We start from the raw sequence: 19,894 nt of genomic DNA on the forward strand, positions 1-19,894 counted from the left end.
TGGACTCGGGTTTGAGCTGGTTATTCATGTTTGTGGGAGGAAGAAGAAGTGTATGGGTGAAAGGATAAGTGGAGGAGGGCAACCGTGGGCCCACGAGGCAGGGGGGCGCGCCCATGGGGGTAGGGCGCGCCCTCCACCCTCGTGGGCAGGTGGTTGGCCCCCCTGCTGTGTTCTTAGTGCCAAATATTCTCAAATATTCTGGAAAAAAAATCATATTTAAATTTCAGGGCATTTGGAGAACTTTTATTTTCGAGGTATTTTTATATTGCAAGGATAATCAGATAACAGACAGAAAAATATTTATTTTTATTTTATTTAATATAAATAAGGAAAGTAAAAGTGGGGTACAGAAGGTTGTGCTTTCTAGTTTCATCCTTCTCATGATCATCAAAAGGAATCCACTAACAAGGTTGATCAAGTCTTGTTAACGAACTCATTCTGAATAATATGGAACCGGAGAAATTTCGAATAACACTATGTTACCTCAATGGGGATATGCACATCCCCAATAATAAGAATATCATATTTCTTCTTGACGGTAGGAAGAGGAAATTCAAAACCTCCAAATATAATCGATGGAATTTTTCCAATAGAATTGATACTGTGAACTTGAGGTTGTTTCCTTGGAAAGTGTACCGTATGCTCATTACCATTAACATGAAAAGTGACATTGCTTTTAGTGCAATCAATAACAGCCCCTGCAGTATTCAAAAATGGTCTTCCAAGAATAATAGACATACTATCGTCCTCGGGAATATCAAGAATAACAAAGTCCGTTAAAATAGTAATGTTTGCAACTACAACAGGCACATCCTCACAAATACCGACAGGTATAACAGTTGATTTATCAGCCATTTGCAAAGATATTTCAGTAGGTCTCAACTTATTCAAATCAAGTCTACGATATAAAGAGAGGCATAACACTAACACCGGCTCCAAGATCACATAAATCAGTTTTAACATAGTTTCTTTTAATAGAGCATGGTATAGTGGGTACACCGGGATCTCCAAGTTTCTTTGGTATTCCACCCTTAAAAGCATAATTAACAAGCATGGTGGAAATTTCAGCTTCCGGTATCTTTCTTTTATTTGTAATATTATCTTTCATGTACTTAGCATAAGGATTGGTTTTGAGTATATCAGTTAATCGCATACGCAAAAAGATAGGTCTAATCATTTCAGCAAAGCGCTCAAAGTCCTCATCATCTTTTTTCTTGGATGGTTTGGGAGGAAAGAGCATGGGTTTCTGAACCCATGGTTCTCTTTCTTTACCATGTTTCCTAGCAACAAAGTCTTTCTTATCATAACGTCGATTCTTTGATTGCGGGTTATCAAGATCAACAGCAGGTTCAATTTCTATGTCATCATCATTACTAGGTTGAGCATCATTATGAACATTATCATTAACATTATCACTAGTTTCAGGTTCATTACCAGATTGTGTTTTAGCATCAGAAATAGAAATATCATTTGGATTCTCAGGTGTTTCAACAATAGGATCACTAGAAGCATGCAAAGTCCTATCATTTTTCTTTTTCTTCTTTTTAGAAGAACTAGGTACATCTATATTATTTCTCTGAGAATCTTTCTCAATTCTCTTAGGGTGGCCTTCAGGATACAAAGGTTCCTGAGTCATTTTACCACCTCTAGTCATAACTCTAACAACATTATCATTATCTTTACTATTCAATTCATTGAGCAAATCATTTTGAGCTTTAAGTACTTGTTCTACTTGAGTGGTAACCATATAAGCATGTTACTAATAAGTTTAAGTTCACCTTTAACAATAGCCATATAATCACCCAAGAGTTCAAGCATATTTCAATTGTCTACCAAAATAAGCATTAAAATCTTCTTGCTTAACCATAAATTTATCAAACTCATCTAAGCATGGGCTGGCAAGCTTAGTAAATGGGATTTCATCTTTATCATATCTATAGAGAGGATTTACCTTTACTACCTGTGTCGGGTTATCAAGACCATGAGTTTCTTCAATAGGTAATGGATTTGGATTATATGTTTCTTCAACAGGTGGTAAATTAATACTGTGTATTTCTTCAATAGGAGGTAAATTCTTAACATCTTCAGCTTTAATACCTTTCTCTTTCATAGATATCTTTGTCTCTTGCATATCTTCAGGACTGAGAAATAGAATACCCCTCTTCTTCGGAGTTGGTTTATGAATAAGCTCAGGAATTGGCTCCGGAGGTGTCCAATTATTTTCATTTGTCAACATATTATTCAATAGAATTTCAGCTTCATCCGGTGTTCTTTCCCTGAAAGCAGAACCAGCACAACTATCCAGGTAATCTCTGGAGGCATCGGTTAGTCCATTATAAAAGATATCAAGTATTTCATTTTTCTTAAGAGGATGATCAGGCAAAGCATTAAGTAATTGGAGAAGCCTCCCCCAAGCTTGTGGGAGACTCTCTTCTTCAATTTGCACAAACTTATATATATCCCTTAAAGCATCTTGTTTCTTATGAGCAGGGAAATATTTAGCAGAGAAGTAATAAATCATATCCTGGGGACTACGCACACAACCAGGATCAAGAGAATTAAACCATATCTTAGCATCACCCTTTAATGAGAACGGAAATATTTTAAGGATGTAAAAGTAGCGAGTTCTCTCATCTTTAGTGAACTGGGCGGCTATATCATTCAATTTAGTAAGATGTGCCACAACAGTTTCAGATTCATAACCATGAAAAGGATCAGATTCAACCAAAGTAATTATATCAGGATCAACAGAGAATTCATAATCCTTATCAGTAACAAAGATAGGTGAAGTAGCAAAAGCAGGGTCAGGTTTCATTCTAGCATTTAGAGATTACTTACTCCATTTAGCTAATAACCTTTTGAGTTCATTTCTATTTTTGCAAGCTAAAATAGCTAAAGAAGCTTCTTGATCAAAAACATAACCCTTAGGAATAACAAGTGATTCTCCATCATCACTTTCATCAGTATCATCAGATTCAATATTTTCAATCTCTCTAGCCCTAGCAAGTTGTTCGTCAAGAAAATCACTAAGTGGCATAGTAGTATCAGGCATAGAGGTAGTTCCATCATAAGTATCATGAATAGCAGAAGTGGCATCATCAATAACATGCGACATATCAGAACGAATAGCAGAAGCAGGTGTAGGTGTCGCAAGCTTACTCAAAACAGAAGGTGAATCAAGTGCAGAGCTAGATGGCAATTCCTTACCTCCCCTCATAGTTGTGGGATAGATCTTGGTTCTTGGATCTTTCAAGTTCTTCATAATGATAAGCAGATATAAATCCCAAGTGACTCAAAGAATAGAGCTATGCTCCCCGACAACGGCGCCAGAAAATAGTCTTGATAACCCACAAGTATAGGGGATCGCAACAGTTTTCGAGGGTAGAGTATTCAACCCAAATTTATTGATTCGACACAAGGGGAGCCAAAGAGTATTCTCAAGTATTAGCAGCTGAGTTGTCAATTCAACCACACCTAGAAACTTAATATCTGCAGCAAAATATTTAGTAGTAAAGTAATATGATAATAGTGGTAACGGTAACAAAAGGTAATGGTAGTAAAAGCAATGTTTTTGGTATTTTATAGTGATGATAGCAATAGCAACGGAAAAGTAAATAAGCGATGAACAATATATGGAAAGCTCGTAGGCAATGGATCGGTGATGGAGAATTATGCCGGATGCGGTTCATCATGTAACAGTCATAACCTAGGGTGACACAGAACTAGCTCCAGTTCGTCAATATAATGTAGGCATGTATTCCAAATATAGTCATACGTGCTTATGGAGAAGAACTTGCATGACATCTTTTGTCCTACCCTCCCGTGGCAGCGGGGTCCTTACAGAAACTAAGGGATATTAAGGCCTCCTTTTAATAGAGAACCGGAACAAAGCATTAACACATAGTGAATACATGAACTCCTCAAACTACGGTCATCACCGGTAAGTATCCCGGTTATTGTCACTTCGGGGTTAACGGATCATAACACATAATAGGTGACTATAGACTTGCAAGATAGGATCAAGAACCACTCATATATTGATGAAAACATAATAGGTTCAGATCTGAAATCATGGCACTCGGGCCCTAGTGACAAGCATTAAGCATAGCAAAGTCATAGCAACATCAATCTCAGAACATAGTGGATACTAGGGATCAAACCCTAACAAAACTAACTCGATTACATGATAAATCTCATCCAACCCATCACCGTCCAGCAAGCCTACGATGGATTACTCACGCACGGCGGTGAGCATCATGAAATTGGTGATGGAGGATGGTTGATGATGACGACGGCGACGAATCCCCTCTCCGGAGCCCCGAACGGACTCCAGATCAGCCCTCCCGAGAGGTTTTAGGGCTTGGCGGCGGCTCCGTATCGTAAAACGCGATGATTTCTTCTCCTTATTTTTTTCTCCTCGAAAGCAAATTATAGAGTTGGAGTTGGAGTCGGGGGTCTCCAGGGGGCCCACGAGGTAGGGGGGCGCGCCCTAGGGGGGGCGCCCCCACCCTCGTGGATAGGGTGTGGCCCCCTGGTCTTCATCTTTGGCGAAGGATTTTTTATTATTTATTGTGATATTCCGTGGAGTTTCAGGTCATTCCGAGAACTTTTGTTTTCTACACATAAAACAACATCATGGCAATTCTGCTGAAAACAGCGTCAGTCCGGGTTAGTTCCATTGAAATCATACAAGTTAGAGTCCAAAACAAGGGCAAAAGTGTTTGGAAAAGTAGATACGACGGAGACGTAACAGTCGTCGTCATCGACAACAGCGACGACGCGCCGCCGCCGCCAGTCCGCCATGGCGACGCCGGGTCCAGCAGGGGCGCCCTCGTCAAGGAGGAGAAGGCCGACGACGAGGATGGCGATGACGACGGCGACTACTCGGTGTTCAGCAAGTTTCTTTTAGATTAGTTTATTATATATTTGCTATGTAATGAAAATCGGCGAACTTTGTCCAAATATATGCCCAAGTTGGCCGAAATTTGTCGTGTTTAGCCGAACTTCGCCGAACTGTGCCGAAATTTGCTATACTTTTTTTATTTAATCGCGCCTGGGGGCCACCTCGGGGCCGGCGGCTGGGGACCAACTCGCCCCAGGCCCATTTTTTGCGCCGGCTCACCCCCAGACGGCGATTTTAGGCGCTCCCTGGGGGGCCAACGGCTGGAGATGCTCCTACTGTGTTGTTTGAACCCATCGTATAACATCTACTTACACATGGTATGAGTAAGAGAACACCGTGGAATCTAAACACCGTGAGAGATCTAAGGAGGATTTAATGAAAGACCACAATAGAGGCATATGGAGGTGGTGGCTACACCAACAGGCATAAGCTGTGGGAGGTGATTGTAGGCAATGGATGACGGGAGCAGTGCTTGGGATTAATGCAAGAAGAGGTAAGGCAGCGAGAGCAGCATGAGAGAGACGATGGCAAGAGAACGAAACCGAAGGTGGAGGAGATATTCTTTCGGTACTATGTCAAAGAGGCATACGGGTGGGACATCAGGCGCCTATTGATATATTGATATTACAAGTTGATCTAGATAGTAATAACTTGAGCCCACCAGTTTAACAGCTCGTATTTTACGATTAACATGGTAATTTCCAGGGAGTTTCTAGTTAGTATACGTATAGATAGATAGATAGATAGATGTAATATCTAAGTTTTAATTAGATGTGCTTTTAGCAAATTTGTTGTCAAAAACATTACTCCCTCTAATTCATATTAACTGTAGCTCAAACGAAATCTAGCACCGAAATACATTTAGATACATCCTTTTCAGCGACAACTAATATGGATTGGAGGGAGTACTAATCTTAAAGTTGTCGAGGGATCACACTTATATATATACACTAATATGTGCGGGAATAGTTGCGAGAGAGCATGATATACCACTCCCCATAATCCATACACACGTATATATTAATATTGATTATTATTATTATTTAGGAGATCACATTATCCATACACGCGTACATATTGGCGACCGTACTATACCAGATGCACATGTGAGCGGCAGCACGCACGCTTGCAGCTGGCTTATTGCAGGGACGCCGAAATTAAGAGTGCTTAAGCAAAGACATGCGTGCCTGCGGCATGATATTCTCTATCGATCTTATTGGTGTCTATAGGATAGATCGACGTTGCGAAGGTTGCATGCATGATTACTTAGTTGCTCTATCGATCTTATTAGTTGCAGTAGCTGTTGTGGACAGGCATCCTGTACTCCTGCTTCCCGCCGTAGCCGGGCTGCTTCTGCTCGCGGTGGCGCGGCCCCCCGCGGCCCCACCCCCCCCCGCCCCTGCCAGGCCGGCCTCAATCTGGTGCTTCCGGGCGTGCGCTGGGTCCTTCTTCGCCTCATACCCCTCGTACTGTACCACACGAAAGGATCATTCATCTTGAAGATTAGATGTGTTAACTGGAGTAGTATTAGTATGTAATGTGGAGCTAGAGTAATTAAGTAATCACCAGGGCGAAGCCACCGGCGGCGAGGGCGCCGGCCTCGCCGACGCGCTCCCTGTTCTTGTGCTGCGTCACCTCCTTCTTGTAGTACCCCTGGCCCTGCTCGCCTCCGCCGAAGGACTCGGTGGTGGTGGTGTACGCCATGGTCCCGCCGTTGTTCTGCCCGTAGCCGTGGCCCTGCCCATGCCCGGGCCTCATGGAGTCGAAGGACTCGTCGGTGGTGGTGGTGTACACGGTCCTGCCACCGCCGCCGCCGCCATGCCCGTACATGCTGGAGTCGACGCCAGTGGTGTTGGAGTACATGTTGGTCCCGCCATTGCCATAGCTCTGACCGTGGCCGTAGCCGGCACCATGGCCGAGCTTCGCAGCATCGTAGCACTCCTCGGTGGTGGTGGAGTACACGGTCTTGCCGCCGTCGAAGGACTCCTCGGTGTTGGAGTAGGACATGGGCCTGCCGCCGGTGTAGTAGGCCGCCATTCTATGAGCAGATGGTGAGCTAAGCTAGCTAGTGTGCTGGATACTGGTACGTGTTGATGGTTGCTTGCTTGGCTGTCACAAATGTGCCGTGGAAGGGGTGTATTTATAGCGTGGCGATTGGTGTAAGTGACAGCGACGATGGACGGTGGAGATGAATTGGAGAGCAAATATGATTCATCGTCACCTCTATTATTGAAATCTCAATTTGTGACTACAGTTGAGCATCATTTTGTCGCTGCCGACAGGTTTTATATACATAGCCTTGATCTGCAAAATTACTAAGATTCGCCTCATCAAGTTGTTGCCCCTGTTTTGGGAAAGGAGTATGCGATAATTCGACAACTGGGAGCATTTTTTAGCAGCACTCAGTAAAGTTATTCTTCTTTCCGCTCCTTTCAACAGAGCATCCATATCTCTATCTCTAGTACCAAATGAAAATGTGCTGATTTATAGTGACTCTCTTTCTCGTCACATATGGTTCTTATTAACAGTTCAGCTGATGAGTAAGAGCAACTCTTAATTAATAAAAGGGCGTGTCTAGAACTCAGTCGACTGAGACTTAACGAAGTCTCAGTCGAGTGACGTCAACATGTTTTTTTGCTACAAGCGGCACGGCTGGATGCTACAAACGGCGACGAAAAATGTTGTGATGATATTACCAGCAATACCAAACAGTCCAGGGGCCAGACGCCAGGGTCCCTGGCGTCTGGGTCCAGACGTCGGGAGCCCTGGCGTCTGACCCTGGAGTTCGAGAAGGACTCTTGCCTTTCGGGTGAAACCGACTTTGTGGAGGCTTTTACTCCAAGTTTCGACCCCAAGGCTCAACATATAAATAGAGGGGCAGGGCTAGCACCCAAGATATATCAAGAAACACCAAACCGTGTGCCTGCTACCCTGTCCCCTCTAGTTTATCCTCCGTCATAGTTTTCGTAGTGCTTAGGCAAAGCCCTGCAGAGATTGTTCTTCACCAACACCGTCACCACGCCGTCGTGCTGCCGGAACTCATCTACTACTTCGCCCCTCTTGCTGGATCGAGAAGGCGAGGACATCATCGAGCTGAATGTGTGCTGAACACGGAGGTGCCGTACGTTCGGTACTTGATTTGTTGGGGAACGTTGCAGAAAACAAAAAAAATTCCTACGTTTTCACCAAGATCCATCTATGAGTTCATCTAGCAACGAGTGATCGGATGCATGTACATACCTTTGTAGATCGTGAGCGGAAGCGTTCAAAGAACGGGGATGAGGGAGTCGTACTCGTCGTGATCCAAATCACCGCAGATCCTAGCGCCGAACGGATGGCACCTCCGTGTTCAACACACGTACGGTCAGCGTGACGTCTCCTCCTTCTTGATCCAGCAAGGGGGAAGGAGAGGTTGATGAAGATCCAGCAGCATGACGGCGTGGTGGTGGATGCAGCAGTCACCGCAGCAGGGCTTCGCCGAGCTTCTGCGAGAGGGAGAGGTGTAGCAGGGGAGAGGGAGGCGCCAAGGCTTGAGTTGTTGCTGCCCTCCCCCCTTTATATAGGCCCCCTAGGGGGGTGCTCCGGCCCTAGGAGATGGGATCTCCTAGGGGGGGCGGCGGCCAAGGGGGTGGAGTAACCCCCAAGGCAAGTGGAGGCGCCCCCTCCCGTAGGGTTCCCAACCCTAGGCGCATAGGGCCCAAGGGGGGGACGCACCAGCCCACTATGGGCTGGTTCCCCTCCCCACTTCAGCCCATGGGGCCCTCCGGGATGGGTGGCCCCACTCGGTGGACCCCCGGGACCCATCCGGTGGTCCCGGTACAATACTGGTGACCCCGAAACTTTCCCGATGGCCGAAACTACACTTTCTATATATAATTATTCACCTCCGGACCATTCCGGAACTTCTCGTGACGTCCAGGATCTCATGCGCGACTCCGAACAACTTTCGGATTACTGCATACTCATATCTATACGACCCTAGCATCACCGAACCTTAAGTGTGTAGACCCTACGGGTTCGGGAGACAAGCAGACATGACCGAGACGACTCTCTGGTCAATAACCAACAGCGGGATCTGGATACCCATGTTGGCTCCCACATACTCCTCGATGATCTCATCGGATGAACCACGATGTCGAGGACCTAATCAATCCCGTACTCAATTCCCTTTGTCAATCGGTACGTTACTTGCCCGAGACTCGATCGTCGGTATCCCAATACCTCGTTCAGTCTCGTTACCGGCAAGTCACTTTACTCGTACCGTAATGCATGATCCCGTGATCAACCACTTGATCACATTGAGCTCATTATGATGATGCATTATCGAGTGGGCCCAGAGATACCTCTTCGTCATACGGAGTGACAAATCCCAGTCTCGATTCGTGCCAACCCAATAGACACTTTCGGAGATACCTGTAATGTACCTTTATAGTCACCCAGTTACGTTGTGACGTTTGGCACACCCAAGGCACTCCTACGGCATCCGGGAGTTGCACAATCTCATGGTCTAAGGAAATGATACTTGACATCCAGAAAAGCTACAGCAAACGAACTACACGATCTTTGTGCTATGCTTAGGTTTGGGTCTTGTCTATCACATCATTCTCCTAATGATGTGATCCCGTTATCAATGACATCCCCATGTCCATAGCCAGGAAACCATGACTATCTGTTGATCAACGAGCTAGTCAACTAGAGGCTCACTAGGGACACATTGTGGTCTATGTATTCACACATGTATTACGATTTCCGGATAATACAATTATAGCATGAATAATAGACAATTATCATGAACAAGGAAATATAATAATCATTTTATTATTTCCTCTAGGGCATATTTCCAACACCTTTGTCTGGTTTTTACGTTCTTTTTATTTTCTATTTACGGGATTCTGTAGGTTTTTTCTAGGACAGGTATTGTTCAGTTTTTTTATTCACATAATTTTTAAAACGGGTGAATAATATTCAAAATTTTCAGATTTTTTATAAATTCATGAACAGTTTTTTAAAATGCGTGAACATTTTCCAAAGTTATGAACCATTTTTAGAACAAGCGAACCGTTTCCAAATTAGTGATTTTTTTCAAATCTGTGAACCTTTTCAAATCCATGAACGTTTTCTAAATCCATGAAGTTTTTTCAAACTCGCAAACTTCTCTCAAATTTTATGAATCTTTTTTATAGTCGTGCACTTTTTTTAATTTGGTGAAATCCACAGAATTTTCAAATCCTTGAACGTTTTCAGATCTGTGAACATTTTGAACTCATGATTTTTTTCTCAAATTCATGAACTTTTTTTCCAACTACATGAAACTTTTTTCAATTTCGTGAAGTCCACCAACTTTTTCAAATGCAAGAATGGTTTTCAAATCTATGAACTTTTTTCAAACTCATGAATTGTTTACAAATTCTTGAACTATTTTCAAATTAGTATTTTTTAGATCCATGTTTTCCCTAAAGTCAACAGCCAAGCGGGCACGAACCAACGTGCGGTTGAATGGTTAGGTGAACAGTGGAATCTCAGGCTCTCAGCCTACCAGGATTCAAATCCTAGTGCTCGTATTTATCTTGGATTTATTTTAGGATTTTCGACGAATCCGTTTAGTGAGAGGAGACCTTTTCGTCGACTACAAAACGCCTACGATAACTTTGTAAAATCTCAAGATAACCGAGAACTTTGTGCTTGCGTCATTGCGTGAGCGAATGGAGGGAACGAGCGAGCGAACCAGCGCGCTTGCTAGGCCAGCCCACACGAGACTGCTGCGAGTGCCAGCTTTGCGAACTGGCGTCTGAAGCGGCAAACTAGGAGGTCTCGCATATACAGCAGTTCACGCGCTCTTGAGCGTACTAGCACTCATGCGATCTCCATTAGCTTTGACCACTAGCTGTACCAAATGCACTTACCGCTAGCTTTGACAGCTCGCGATCTCTACACATGCACCAGACATTTTTTTTATTTTGAACCTTTTTACTTATTTTTTAAATCATTAATTTGGAAAATTTATAATTTGTAAAACATTCATGAATTTGAAAAAATATCATGAATCAGACAAAAGTTTATGAATTAAAAAAATCATGATTTTGATTTTTTTCACGAATTAAAAAGATTATTAATTTGAATAAAGTTTGCAAATTTGAAAACAAATTCAGGAACTTTGAAAAGATGTTCAAGAATTTCAAAAAGGTTTGTGAATTTGGATTATTTTAAAAATAAAAGAGAAAACTGAAATAAAAGAACAAACAAAACCCCACCTGGAAAAAACCAGCAAAAACCACCGCAGAAAAAACCGGTGGAACGATGGTTCTCAAAACCGTTGGAAGAAAAAGAAGGATGCAAATGTATGCGCGAATGAGAAAAAAAAGAAGAGGAAATGTAAATGGGACAAGCCCAAGGTTGAGCGTGTGTGCACTAGTTGCAAAAACAACAGGAACTGGGGCATAAGGGCCCAACAAGAATCACGCTCCGCTACTACCCTTTGGGCTATCATGTGTAAGGGCATCTTGAATCGGACACCGTCTACATCCACGGATCATAGGGACCAGTCCACCGACAGTGATGCGAGAGTTGGCCATCCAAACATTCATACATAAATTTCAAATTGAATTTTAACAATCCGAACAAATTTCATCAAACACGATGGAATTTAGCAAAGGTCGGACATAATTTACATAAAACAAACGATGTTTTGTCCGTTTAACTAAAACAAGCTGGCAACACTCAAAGTAATTAGAGAAAATAGCACACCACCAATAGCATGCAAATATCTCTAGTAAAACAATAATTCAAATTCAACGAGATAACTGAATGTTCAACAAGTTTTTTGAAATCATCTATTCCAAATCAACCATACTAGAGTCAGAACCAGCACATGTCGTCCCACACAAAATGTCCCTTAAGCTTCATAAAAAAAAGTACAAGCTGCCCTTAGTCCTGCAGTACATCATGGCAACACGTGTAGTTATATAACATAGAGAGCAACATTGATTGAATGAATGGATTAACCAATATATAGTGTAATAGAAAGCAACAATTAAGATCTCCATTGTCGACGAGCCCAATGGCCACCTTGTCTTCACTTGGTGAATCGCACCACAAAAGTTCATGACGGAATCACGCATGGTGTACCACCGATGCACTAGAGACTTCACATTGCCTTCAAGGATGACTTGCATGTCGTAGGGCGAGTGCCGAAACGTCGGCTCGAAAGATGCGGTCCTTATTCATGCCTACAAAGTCCTCAGAAACGGTCAACCACGCATCACACAACAACTCATCCTCAATGGACGAGTACCCCACCATCGTGCTTCTCTAGAGAACAACAAGAAGTTCAAAAAAAAAGCTAAATGTCATTTGACCGAACACCCGCCGGGCGTGGTGTCCGTCATGGACGGCGTCGACAGTACTATGGAGGGTACCTGGCTGCAAAGGGATTCCCGGGTGGACACTAGCATAGTTCAAGGCGGGCAGGCACGTGGGTGGGGTCTGTGAACATCCGAGGATGCCTGGGCGACGACCGAATAGGTACAGTGGCGGCGTCTGACGAGGAGGGTTCAAAGGAAAGGAGGGGGGGGGGGGGGGGTGTAGAAGTGGAGTGAAAGAAAAGGGACGGGTAGGGGGATTTCAATGGGGCAGGGGTGGCAGAGTCCTACATGGCCGGTGTCCGGACTTCCGCAAAGCCCTTTAAATTTGCCTCTAGTTTGCGAGAAAATGAACGTCCGGACCGATCTGCGGACAGATGATGTACCGTATTGGATGACAGAACATGTTTGAACAACTCGGTCCAAAGGGACGTGGGCGGTTTTAAGGATAATCGTTGGAGATGCCCCTACACTATTGCATGAGCTGTCGCACGTGATTCAGATCATCTAAGCTGTTCTGAGGTACCGTATTGTTTTCAGTTTAGCTTTTCTCATAAATCAGACATATAAAATATTGCGTCCCGATTGCACTCCCTGTTCCCTTTAGTTGAAAGAGGCCAAAGATAAAAGATCGGATCAGATATGATGTACTTCTGGTGCTTAAAATAGCCTGGCATTATTTTCCATCGTTGCTGGAAGTTAAGAGGAACATCGATCTCCATCACATAGTGCGAGCTCAACCCCACCTTTGTGAAAATATAAGAATAATCAAGATATGCTAGTTGTTGGATAATAAAGTGATATCGCCTGCAGATCACTCATCCTATTGTGCTGTACCTTTCCACAGAGCAAACACGTACGCACTAATCATCGAAAGAGTTGGCGAGCTGCACCATGGGTGTTACTGTTTGTGAGTAGTGTTGATTCAGCAGAGATCTTGGCCATCAAGTATGGTCATTACTTGGCAGCGAGGATCGGATGCAACCCTTGCTCACATTGTGTCCGATTCTAGTTTTGCGGTGGAGATTATGCAGAAACAAGAAGATTATCACGGCGAGGAGAGTGCAACGGCCGCAGAATGCACTCAGTTGGTTTGCGATTTTGTAAAGGCTTCGTTCTCTCATTGCTTTCGTGAAGCCAACTCGGTAGCTGATCGCATGGCTGGCCACTCCTATAGTACTAGATCTTCTGATTTTTAGGAAAGTTCAGTTCTTGATTTTATTTCTCAACTTCTTGTAAATGACATGTCTATCATTTGAGAAATAAAGTTTTATTGATATAGAAAAGAACATGTACGCACTAATAATAGAAAGAGTTGCCGATGGTTGCGGTGGAAATGTTTGGGAAATGAGGAGGGACGGGGCCCTACTCGTAGCTGCAGTCGACTTGTCTTGGGTTCTACACCATACAGATACAGGGGCACGTGAAGTGTATGCCAGGAACAGTGACTGGACAATGGCCGAACATTTGGCTGGGACTGAAAAATAGTAAAGAGTACTGACGGCCTGCAATTCTTAACTTCAATCAGCCTGCAAGCACAACACATTGGCACATATACTCTGAAATGTCAGTTTCAAAATGTCAGCTATCCTGGGTTGTAGGCCCGGCTCTCTTTGGTTCTTAAATGATGCTGTCTTCAAGCATGCCCACGACGCCATTAGCCGTGTCCATAATTGGTTCCTTAGAGCAACTCCACCCAAACGGATGCGTCCTTTGTCGCTTTTTGTCCGTTTAGATCGGCCAGACGGACGTGCGCGTTTGTATTTTAAAATGGGTCGGCTTGACCGCCCAACGGAGAGGCCGACCCAAATGTGCCACCATGAAAAAATAATAATAAGTTGCACGAAATAAACATAAATAAACATAATTAAATATAAAGTGGCCGGTTAAACGCCGGCCAAAGTCCATCTAAATCTAATAAACATTAAATAAAACATTACAAAAAGTTTGCGTCCGCCTGCTGCCGCCCGGCACGCTGCCCTAGACATCGTCGGCCTTGCTCTTGCCCTTGCCGTCGCCGTCGCCGTCGTCGGTGAGGTCGATGAAGACCGGAGCAGGGCCAGCCCACCCGAACACCGCCTGGTACCCTGCCAGGGCAGCCTCCTCCGGCGTCTGCTGGGGCGGCGGCATTGCGGCAAGCCGTGCACGCTCCTCCTCCTCCTCCTCAAGCCGGAGCGCCTCCGCGTCGTGTTGGAGCATGGCTTCGTAGCGCATCTGCTCCTCGCCGTCGGCCTGCTCCTGGCGGAGCCAGTGCTCCTTCCATCGCTCGAGGTGGGCCGTCTCCTCCTCCGGCGTCGCGGCGAAGTGGACGGGAGGCGCGCTCACCCACTCGCGGTACTGACCCGTCCACAAGTAGGCCTCCTCCGGCCAAGTGGATGGAGGCGGGGAGCGCTTACGCGTCGGCTCCGGCTCCGGCTTGGACTGGACGAGCGGCGACGGTGGCGGTGGCGGCACGAAGAGCGGGGTGTGGACAGAGTCCCCCGCTGCCGACAGGGCAAGGGCTTGCTCCAGCCCATCCCAGTGCGTGTCCTCCTCGAGGAGGCTAGCCTCCAGCGCGTGCTGCAGGGCCTACTCGAGGGCGGCTTGGTACTCCGCCTCCGCCTTCATGTCCTGCGTCTCTACCTGCGGGGGCGGCGGTGGGAACGGCGGCGGGACGGTGTCAACACCCGAGCGCCGTTGCTCCTCGTGTTTGAGGGCGAACCACGCCTCCCAGTTGGGGGAGTCGGCGGCGTACTCTGGCAGCCGACGCTGCTCCGGCGTGAGCTGCGCGCGGCGCCTGCGCACCTCGTCGTCGTGCGCCCGTTGGGTACGAGGAACCGCCGGCACTGGGATCCGCTGCGGATCCAGATGCCAACGGTGCGGCAGCGTGACATCGGGGTACGACAATGGCTGCATGTACTCCCAGTGCCACCGCGCTTGGTGCACCGGAATGTGCAGGCGCCGGCGACCAGGGCGGAAACGCGTCGCCGCCGGAGGAGGAGGAGGGGAAGGGGAGCACGGGAGGACGAGGCGCCGGGGGTGCCCTTGCCCTTGCCCTTGCCATTGCTGTTGCCGAAGAGGCCCATGGCTAGGGTTTGCGGTCGCCAGCGAGGAAGCAAAGGGAGTGGGGGGGGGGAAGGGGGCAGATGTGGACGGGAGAAGTGGATGAGGCCGACCCCGCCGCACGCGTGGTTAAAAAAGGACGCTTCCATTGGCTGACGCGTGGGCCCGCTGTCGGTGGTCGTCATAAATAAGTTGACCGGTGATGGTTGGGTGGCCATCAGGTGAGGACGCGGCGAACGACGAAGAGTTTGGGTCGGCCCGGACGTCAGCGGACACGATTTAAGTTTGGGGGCCGCCATTTTTGTCCGTGCCGACCTAAATGGATACGGACGGACGAAATGTGTCGCCCCATTAGAGCTCTTAGCTGCCAGAAGGCCCATTGGTTGTCCGGGTGCGAATGGGTATCTTTAGGGTATCATGCGGCTTTTTTTAGTTCACCACATGAACTCGATTTTTAAAGCTGCTTGTCTAAGAAACAATATTTGTGTTCTCCTTGATTGCACATGGAAAAATGGCAATGCCTTGATTAGGTTCTGGTCACCTCAATGTCAGGATTTGTGATTGCTAACCGCACCTGGCGCATAGTAGTTTCTGGTTACCGAAGACAAAAAGCTTTCTTGTTATAGAAGACACAAAGCTTACAATGACGCAATGATTTTGGTAATTCTTTATTTAATGTTTAAATGCTGTTTTACGATCAAAGTGTGGAAATCTACGACTGGCTGAGAATGCAATCGACAAGCCCTTGAGCGACTTTCAGACAGTCAAACAATGGTGGACTTCTAGTGAGGGTTGGCCTTGCTACTTCAGAAAGGAGACTAACTCCTTACATATGCTCATATGTTCGGAGATTTGGAATGAGCGACACTCTCGGGTTTTTCGTGACAAGGCCTCTGTACCGACGAGGATGGCTGCGGTCTGCACGTTGCAGGAGGAAGCGGAGCGACTCCTTCGCGAGTGTCAGTCAACGGCCGGGCATGGCTGCCGCGTCCTTGCACCCTTCCGCCGCTAGAAGGACAGTGACGACGACGATGACGATGGTGGTGTTGCCGGCCAGGGCGACCATGTCTACAAGGTCACCGTCCGCTCCAAGTTAGTGTTATTTTTTTAGTTTCTAGTTGAACTGAAATGCCGTTCGTTTTATGTATTAATATGTCCGAACTTAAGTGAATTCCTGCATGTTTACATGAAATTTGTCCGGTTTTGTTCTAACCCGGTTTGAAATGTATGCGGGCATGGTTGAATGGCCAACTTCAACATCAGTGTGTCGTTTTACGAGTTTTAGGAAATGCCCTAATGTTTTTCTAAGAAAATTGACATCTGGAAACTAGTATTTTTTTCATGAGCCCTGGCATGTACTCCCTTTGCTTCTTTTTATCCCGCGTATAAAGTTTGGTCGGGGTCAAACTACACGAAGTTTGACCAAATTTATATAAAAAGTATGAACATTTACAATGCTAAAACTATATAGTATAAAAATACATTTCATGGTGTATCTGATAATATTGATTTCATATTGTGAATGCTGATATTTTTAATATAAAGTTAATCAAATTTTACAAAGCTTGATCTTGATCTAATATTTTATACGGGGACTAAAAAAACGGAGTGAGTACGCAGGGGAATAAAGCCGGCCTTTGGTTGGGCGAGCGATATCGCCCCTCGAAGCATCCGTCCTCCCTGTTGTGCTCTCTCTCTCTCTCTCTCTCTCTCCATTGCTCAGTACCATCCCACCTCTCTCCCTCTCACCTAAAAGTCTTGTGCCAGAGATTTGAAAAGATCACACAGACCACTAGCTTTTAGGCGCTTGCCTTGCCTGCGAATTGCTGTGAGCTGCTGAACACTTTGCCCAACCCTCCTTCTGCTCCATTTTCTAGGCAGCCATGGAAGCAGCAGATGAGGAGAAGCCCCTGCTTAATGCACAGACCAATCCTCAGGTAAATCTCTCGCCTCCTCTTCTTTTCTCTCATCGAGATGATCATGAGAGTAATCTCTTCAGTTAGGAGGAAGAATACGAGTAATTCCGATCTTCTCGATCCTGTGCAACTTAGATATTTTTGTACTGTACTGCAGGATGTAGGTTCAGAATATACCAGCGATGGTTCAGTCGATATCAACAAACGGCCTGCTCTGAAGGGAAGTACAGGCCGTTGGAGGGCATGCTACATGATTTTAGGTAATACTATCAAAATTCGGACAGCAATTCATGCAAACTGTACTCGTGTCCATCTACTCCTTTTCTTACATGCTACTTGAACGCATCCTAGGTGTTGAGTTCTGCGAATGCGTGGCCTTCTTCGCGGTCTCGAGGAACTTGGTAACCTATCTCACCACCGTGCTCCACGAAAGCAAAGTCGCCGCCGCGAGAAATGTCTCCGCCTGGGTCGGCGCCAGCTTCCTCACGCCGCTCATCGGAGCCTTCTTGGCCGACACCTACCTGGGAAGATACTGGACAATAGTTGCTTCCCTCCCAGTCCACATCCTTGTAAGTTCTAGTACACAAGATAACGATCAACAAACCTCTTAGTTGCAAGTTGCAACTCTGATAAACACTTGATTCTGTCAGGGAATGCTGGTCCTCGCAGTGTCAGCATCAGCCCCAGCATCTTCCTACAGCGGCGGCGAGGTTCATCGCACCATGGTGTACGCGGGGCTCTATCTCGCCGCGCTCGGCGGCGGCGGCATCAAGCCCTGCACGTCGACCTTCGGGGCCGACCAGTTCGACGGCGCCGACCCGGCGGAGCTGGCCAAGAAGGGCTCCTTCTTCAACTGGTACTACTTCATGATCAACCTCAGCTCCCTCCTGTCGAGCACGCTGCTTGTCTGGCTGCAGGACAATGTCGGGTGGGGGGTCAGCTTCGCGATCCCGACGGCGCTCATGGCCTTGGCCCTCGCAGTGTTTCTTGGTGGCTCCAGGGTGTACAGGTTTAGAGAACCCACAGTGAGCCCCTTCACCAGCCTCTCCCAGGTGGTCGTCGCGGCCCTCAGCAAGTGGCGTATGCAGCTGCCGGACGACGTCTCCCTTTTCCACGAGCTCACCGGTTCGTCTGAATCAGGCCACATGATTCAGCATACGAGTCAGTTCAGGTACTTCAGATAATGTCTAGATGTTCATTTGGAAACAAACATTTGCACTGAGCCAACTATCCGATTGTAATCTTCAGATTCCTCGACAAGGCTGCCATGATGCTGCCCCACTCGGACAAAACATGCGTGGCGCCGCCGACGAGTTCTTGGAGGCTCTGCACGGTGACACAGGTCGAAGAGCTCAAGATACTGCTGCGGATGTTCCCCGTCTGGGCATCTTTCGTGATCTTCCACGCCGTCACCGGCCAACTGTCGTCGACGTTCATCGAGCAGGGGATGGTCATGGACAACCGCGTCGGCGGGTTCGCCATCCCGCCCGCCTCCCTCTCCATCTTCGGCGTCTTCAGCGTGCTCGTCTGGGTGCCCGTCTACGAGACCGTGCTGGTGCCGCTCGCCCGGCGCTGCACCGGCAACGGCAAGGGCTTCTCGCAGACGCAGCGGCTCGGGGTCGGCTTCGCGCTGTCCGCGCTGACCATGGTCTACTCGGCGGCGCTCGAGACGAAGAGGCTGGCGGTCGCGCGAGCCAGCGGCCTGGCCGGGCAGAACGTGCCGGTGCCGATGAGCATCCTGTGGCAGGCGCCGTCGCACGCCCTGCACGGCGCGGCGGGGGTCTTCGCCGGCATCGGCATGACGGAGTTCTTCTACGACCAGGCCCCGTGCGCCATGAAGAGCCTCTGCGCGGCGTTCGCGCAGCTCTCGATCGCGTCCGGGTTCTACTTCAACACGGTTGTGCTCAGTGTCGTGGCGGCGGTCACCACGCGTGGCGGGGCGCCTGGGTGGATCCCAGACAACCTCAACGAAGGGCATCTCGACTATTTCTTCTGGATGATGGCTGCTCTCAGCTTACTCAACCTGGCGCAGTTTGTGCACTACTCCATGCGGTGTAGAGAGAAGACAGCTTCTTCACCCTAAATAGTGGACACTTGACACGAGTTTAAAGTTTAAATCCTTTTCTATATGATGATCACAATAAAGTAAGCCTCTTCCATCATAGTGATAGATAATCCCAAATGATAAGTGCCACAGTTTGCATGAAGCACTTCACCCTGACAGTTATTACAACTAGATATCTGTATTGAAAAAATTTAGACTTATCAATCTGCACTGAACGGACATGCTAGATATCTATCCCGTCCCGTATAGTAAACGTCTCTTCGGCATTGAACAGGCACGGACAAATGAGACGCGACACTGGCGGCGCTCGCGCGTTGCTTCAATGCGAGTGACAGTGAGGGCTGCGTCCGCTCCGGGCCGGCGTCAATGCAGAGCGACCCTACAGCGGGATGAATGCGGGCAGCTGGCGCCGGGCAGGAAAGCATGCGAGCGAGGGAGAAGGATTTAGGGCGGGCCAGGTTTGTCAGTCGTGGGCGTGGAAGCAGCTCGGATGCCCACAAAGCTCCCCTTCCCCAGTTTGCAGAAAAAATGCGTCCGGACTGGCCTGCGAATCGATACAGGACCGTGTTGGATGACAAAATATGTTCAAACCATACGGTTCAAACGGGTG

General features: G+C 47.1%; 1 protein-coding gene and 1 pseudogene across 1 annotated transcript; one reads left to right on the plus strand and one right to left on the minus strand.

Annotated features, from left to right (window-relative positions):
• Window positions 1–5,921: 5,921 nt before the first annotated feature.
• Window positions 5,922–7,011, minus strand: LOC125527335 (annotated as a pseudogene).
• Window positions 7,012–16,985: 9,974 nt separating this feature from the next.
• On the plus strand, window positions 16,986–19,381 carry LOC125527337 (protein NRT1/ PTR FAMILY 8.3-like). The gene is made up of 5 exons (XM_048691862.1): window positions 16,986–17,240; window positions 17,377–17,479; window positions 17,571–17,788; window positions 17,870–18,390; window positions 18,468–19,381. Exons 1-5 carry the CDS (start codon window positions 17,187–17,189, stop codon window positions 19,300–19,302), a joined length of 1,731 nt encoding a protein of 576 aa, XP_048547819.1. The 5' UTR covers window positions 16,986–17,186; the 3' UTR covers window positions 19,303–19,381.
• The last annotated feature ends 513 nt before the right edge of the window (window positions 19,382–19,894 follow it).

The sequence above is a fragment of the Triticum urartu genome, unplaced genomic scaffold, assembly GCF_003073215.2.
Source record: "Triticum urartu cultivar G1812 unplaced genomic scaffold, Tu2.1 TuUngrouped_contig_361, whole genome shotgun sequence".
Taxonomy (NCBI): domain Eukaryota; kingdom Viridiplantae; phylum Streptophyta; class Magnoliopsida; order Poales; family Poaceae; genus Triticum; species Triticum urartu.

Coding starts and splice junctions, on each gene's coding strand:
- LOC125527337 (XM_048691862.1), top strand. CDS start 17,187: ATGGAAGCAGCAGATGAGGAGAAGCCCCTGCTTAATGCACAGACCAAT. Junction 17,480..17,570: donor GGCATGCTACATGATTTTAG/GTAATACTATCA, acceptor AACGCATCCTAG/GTGTTGAGTTCTGCGAATGC. Junction 17,789..17,869: donor CCCTCCCAGTCCACATCCTT/GTAAGTTCTAGT, acceptor TGATTCTGTCAG/GGAATGCTGGTCCTCGCAGT.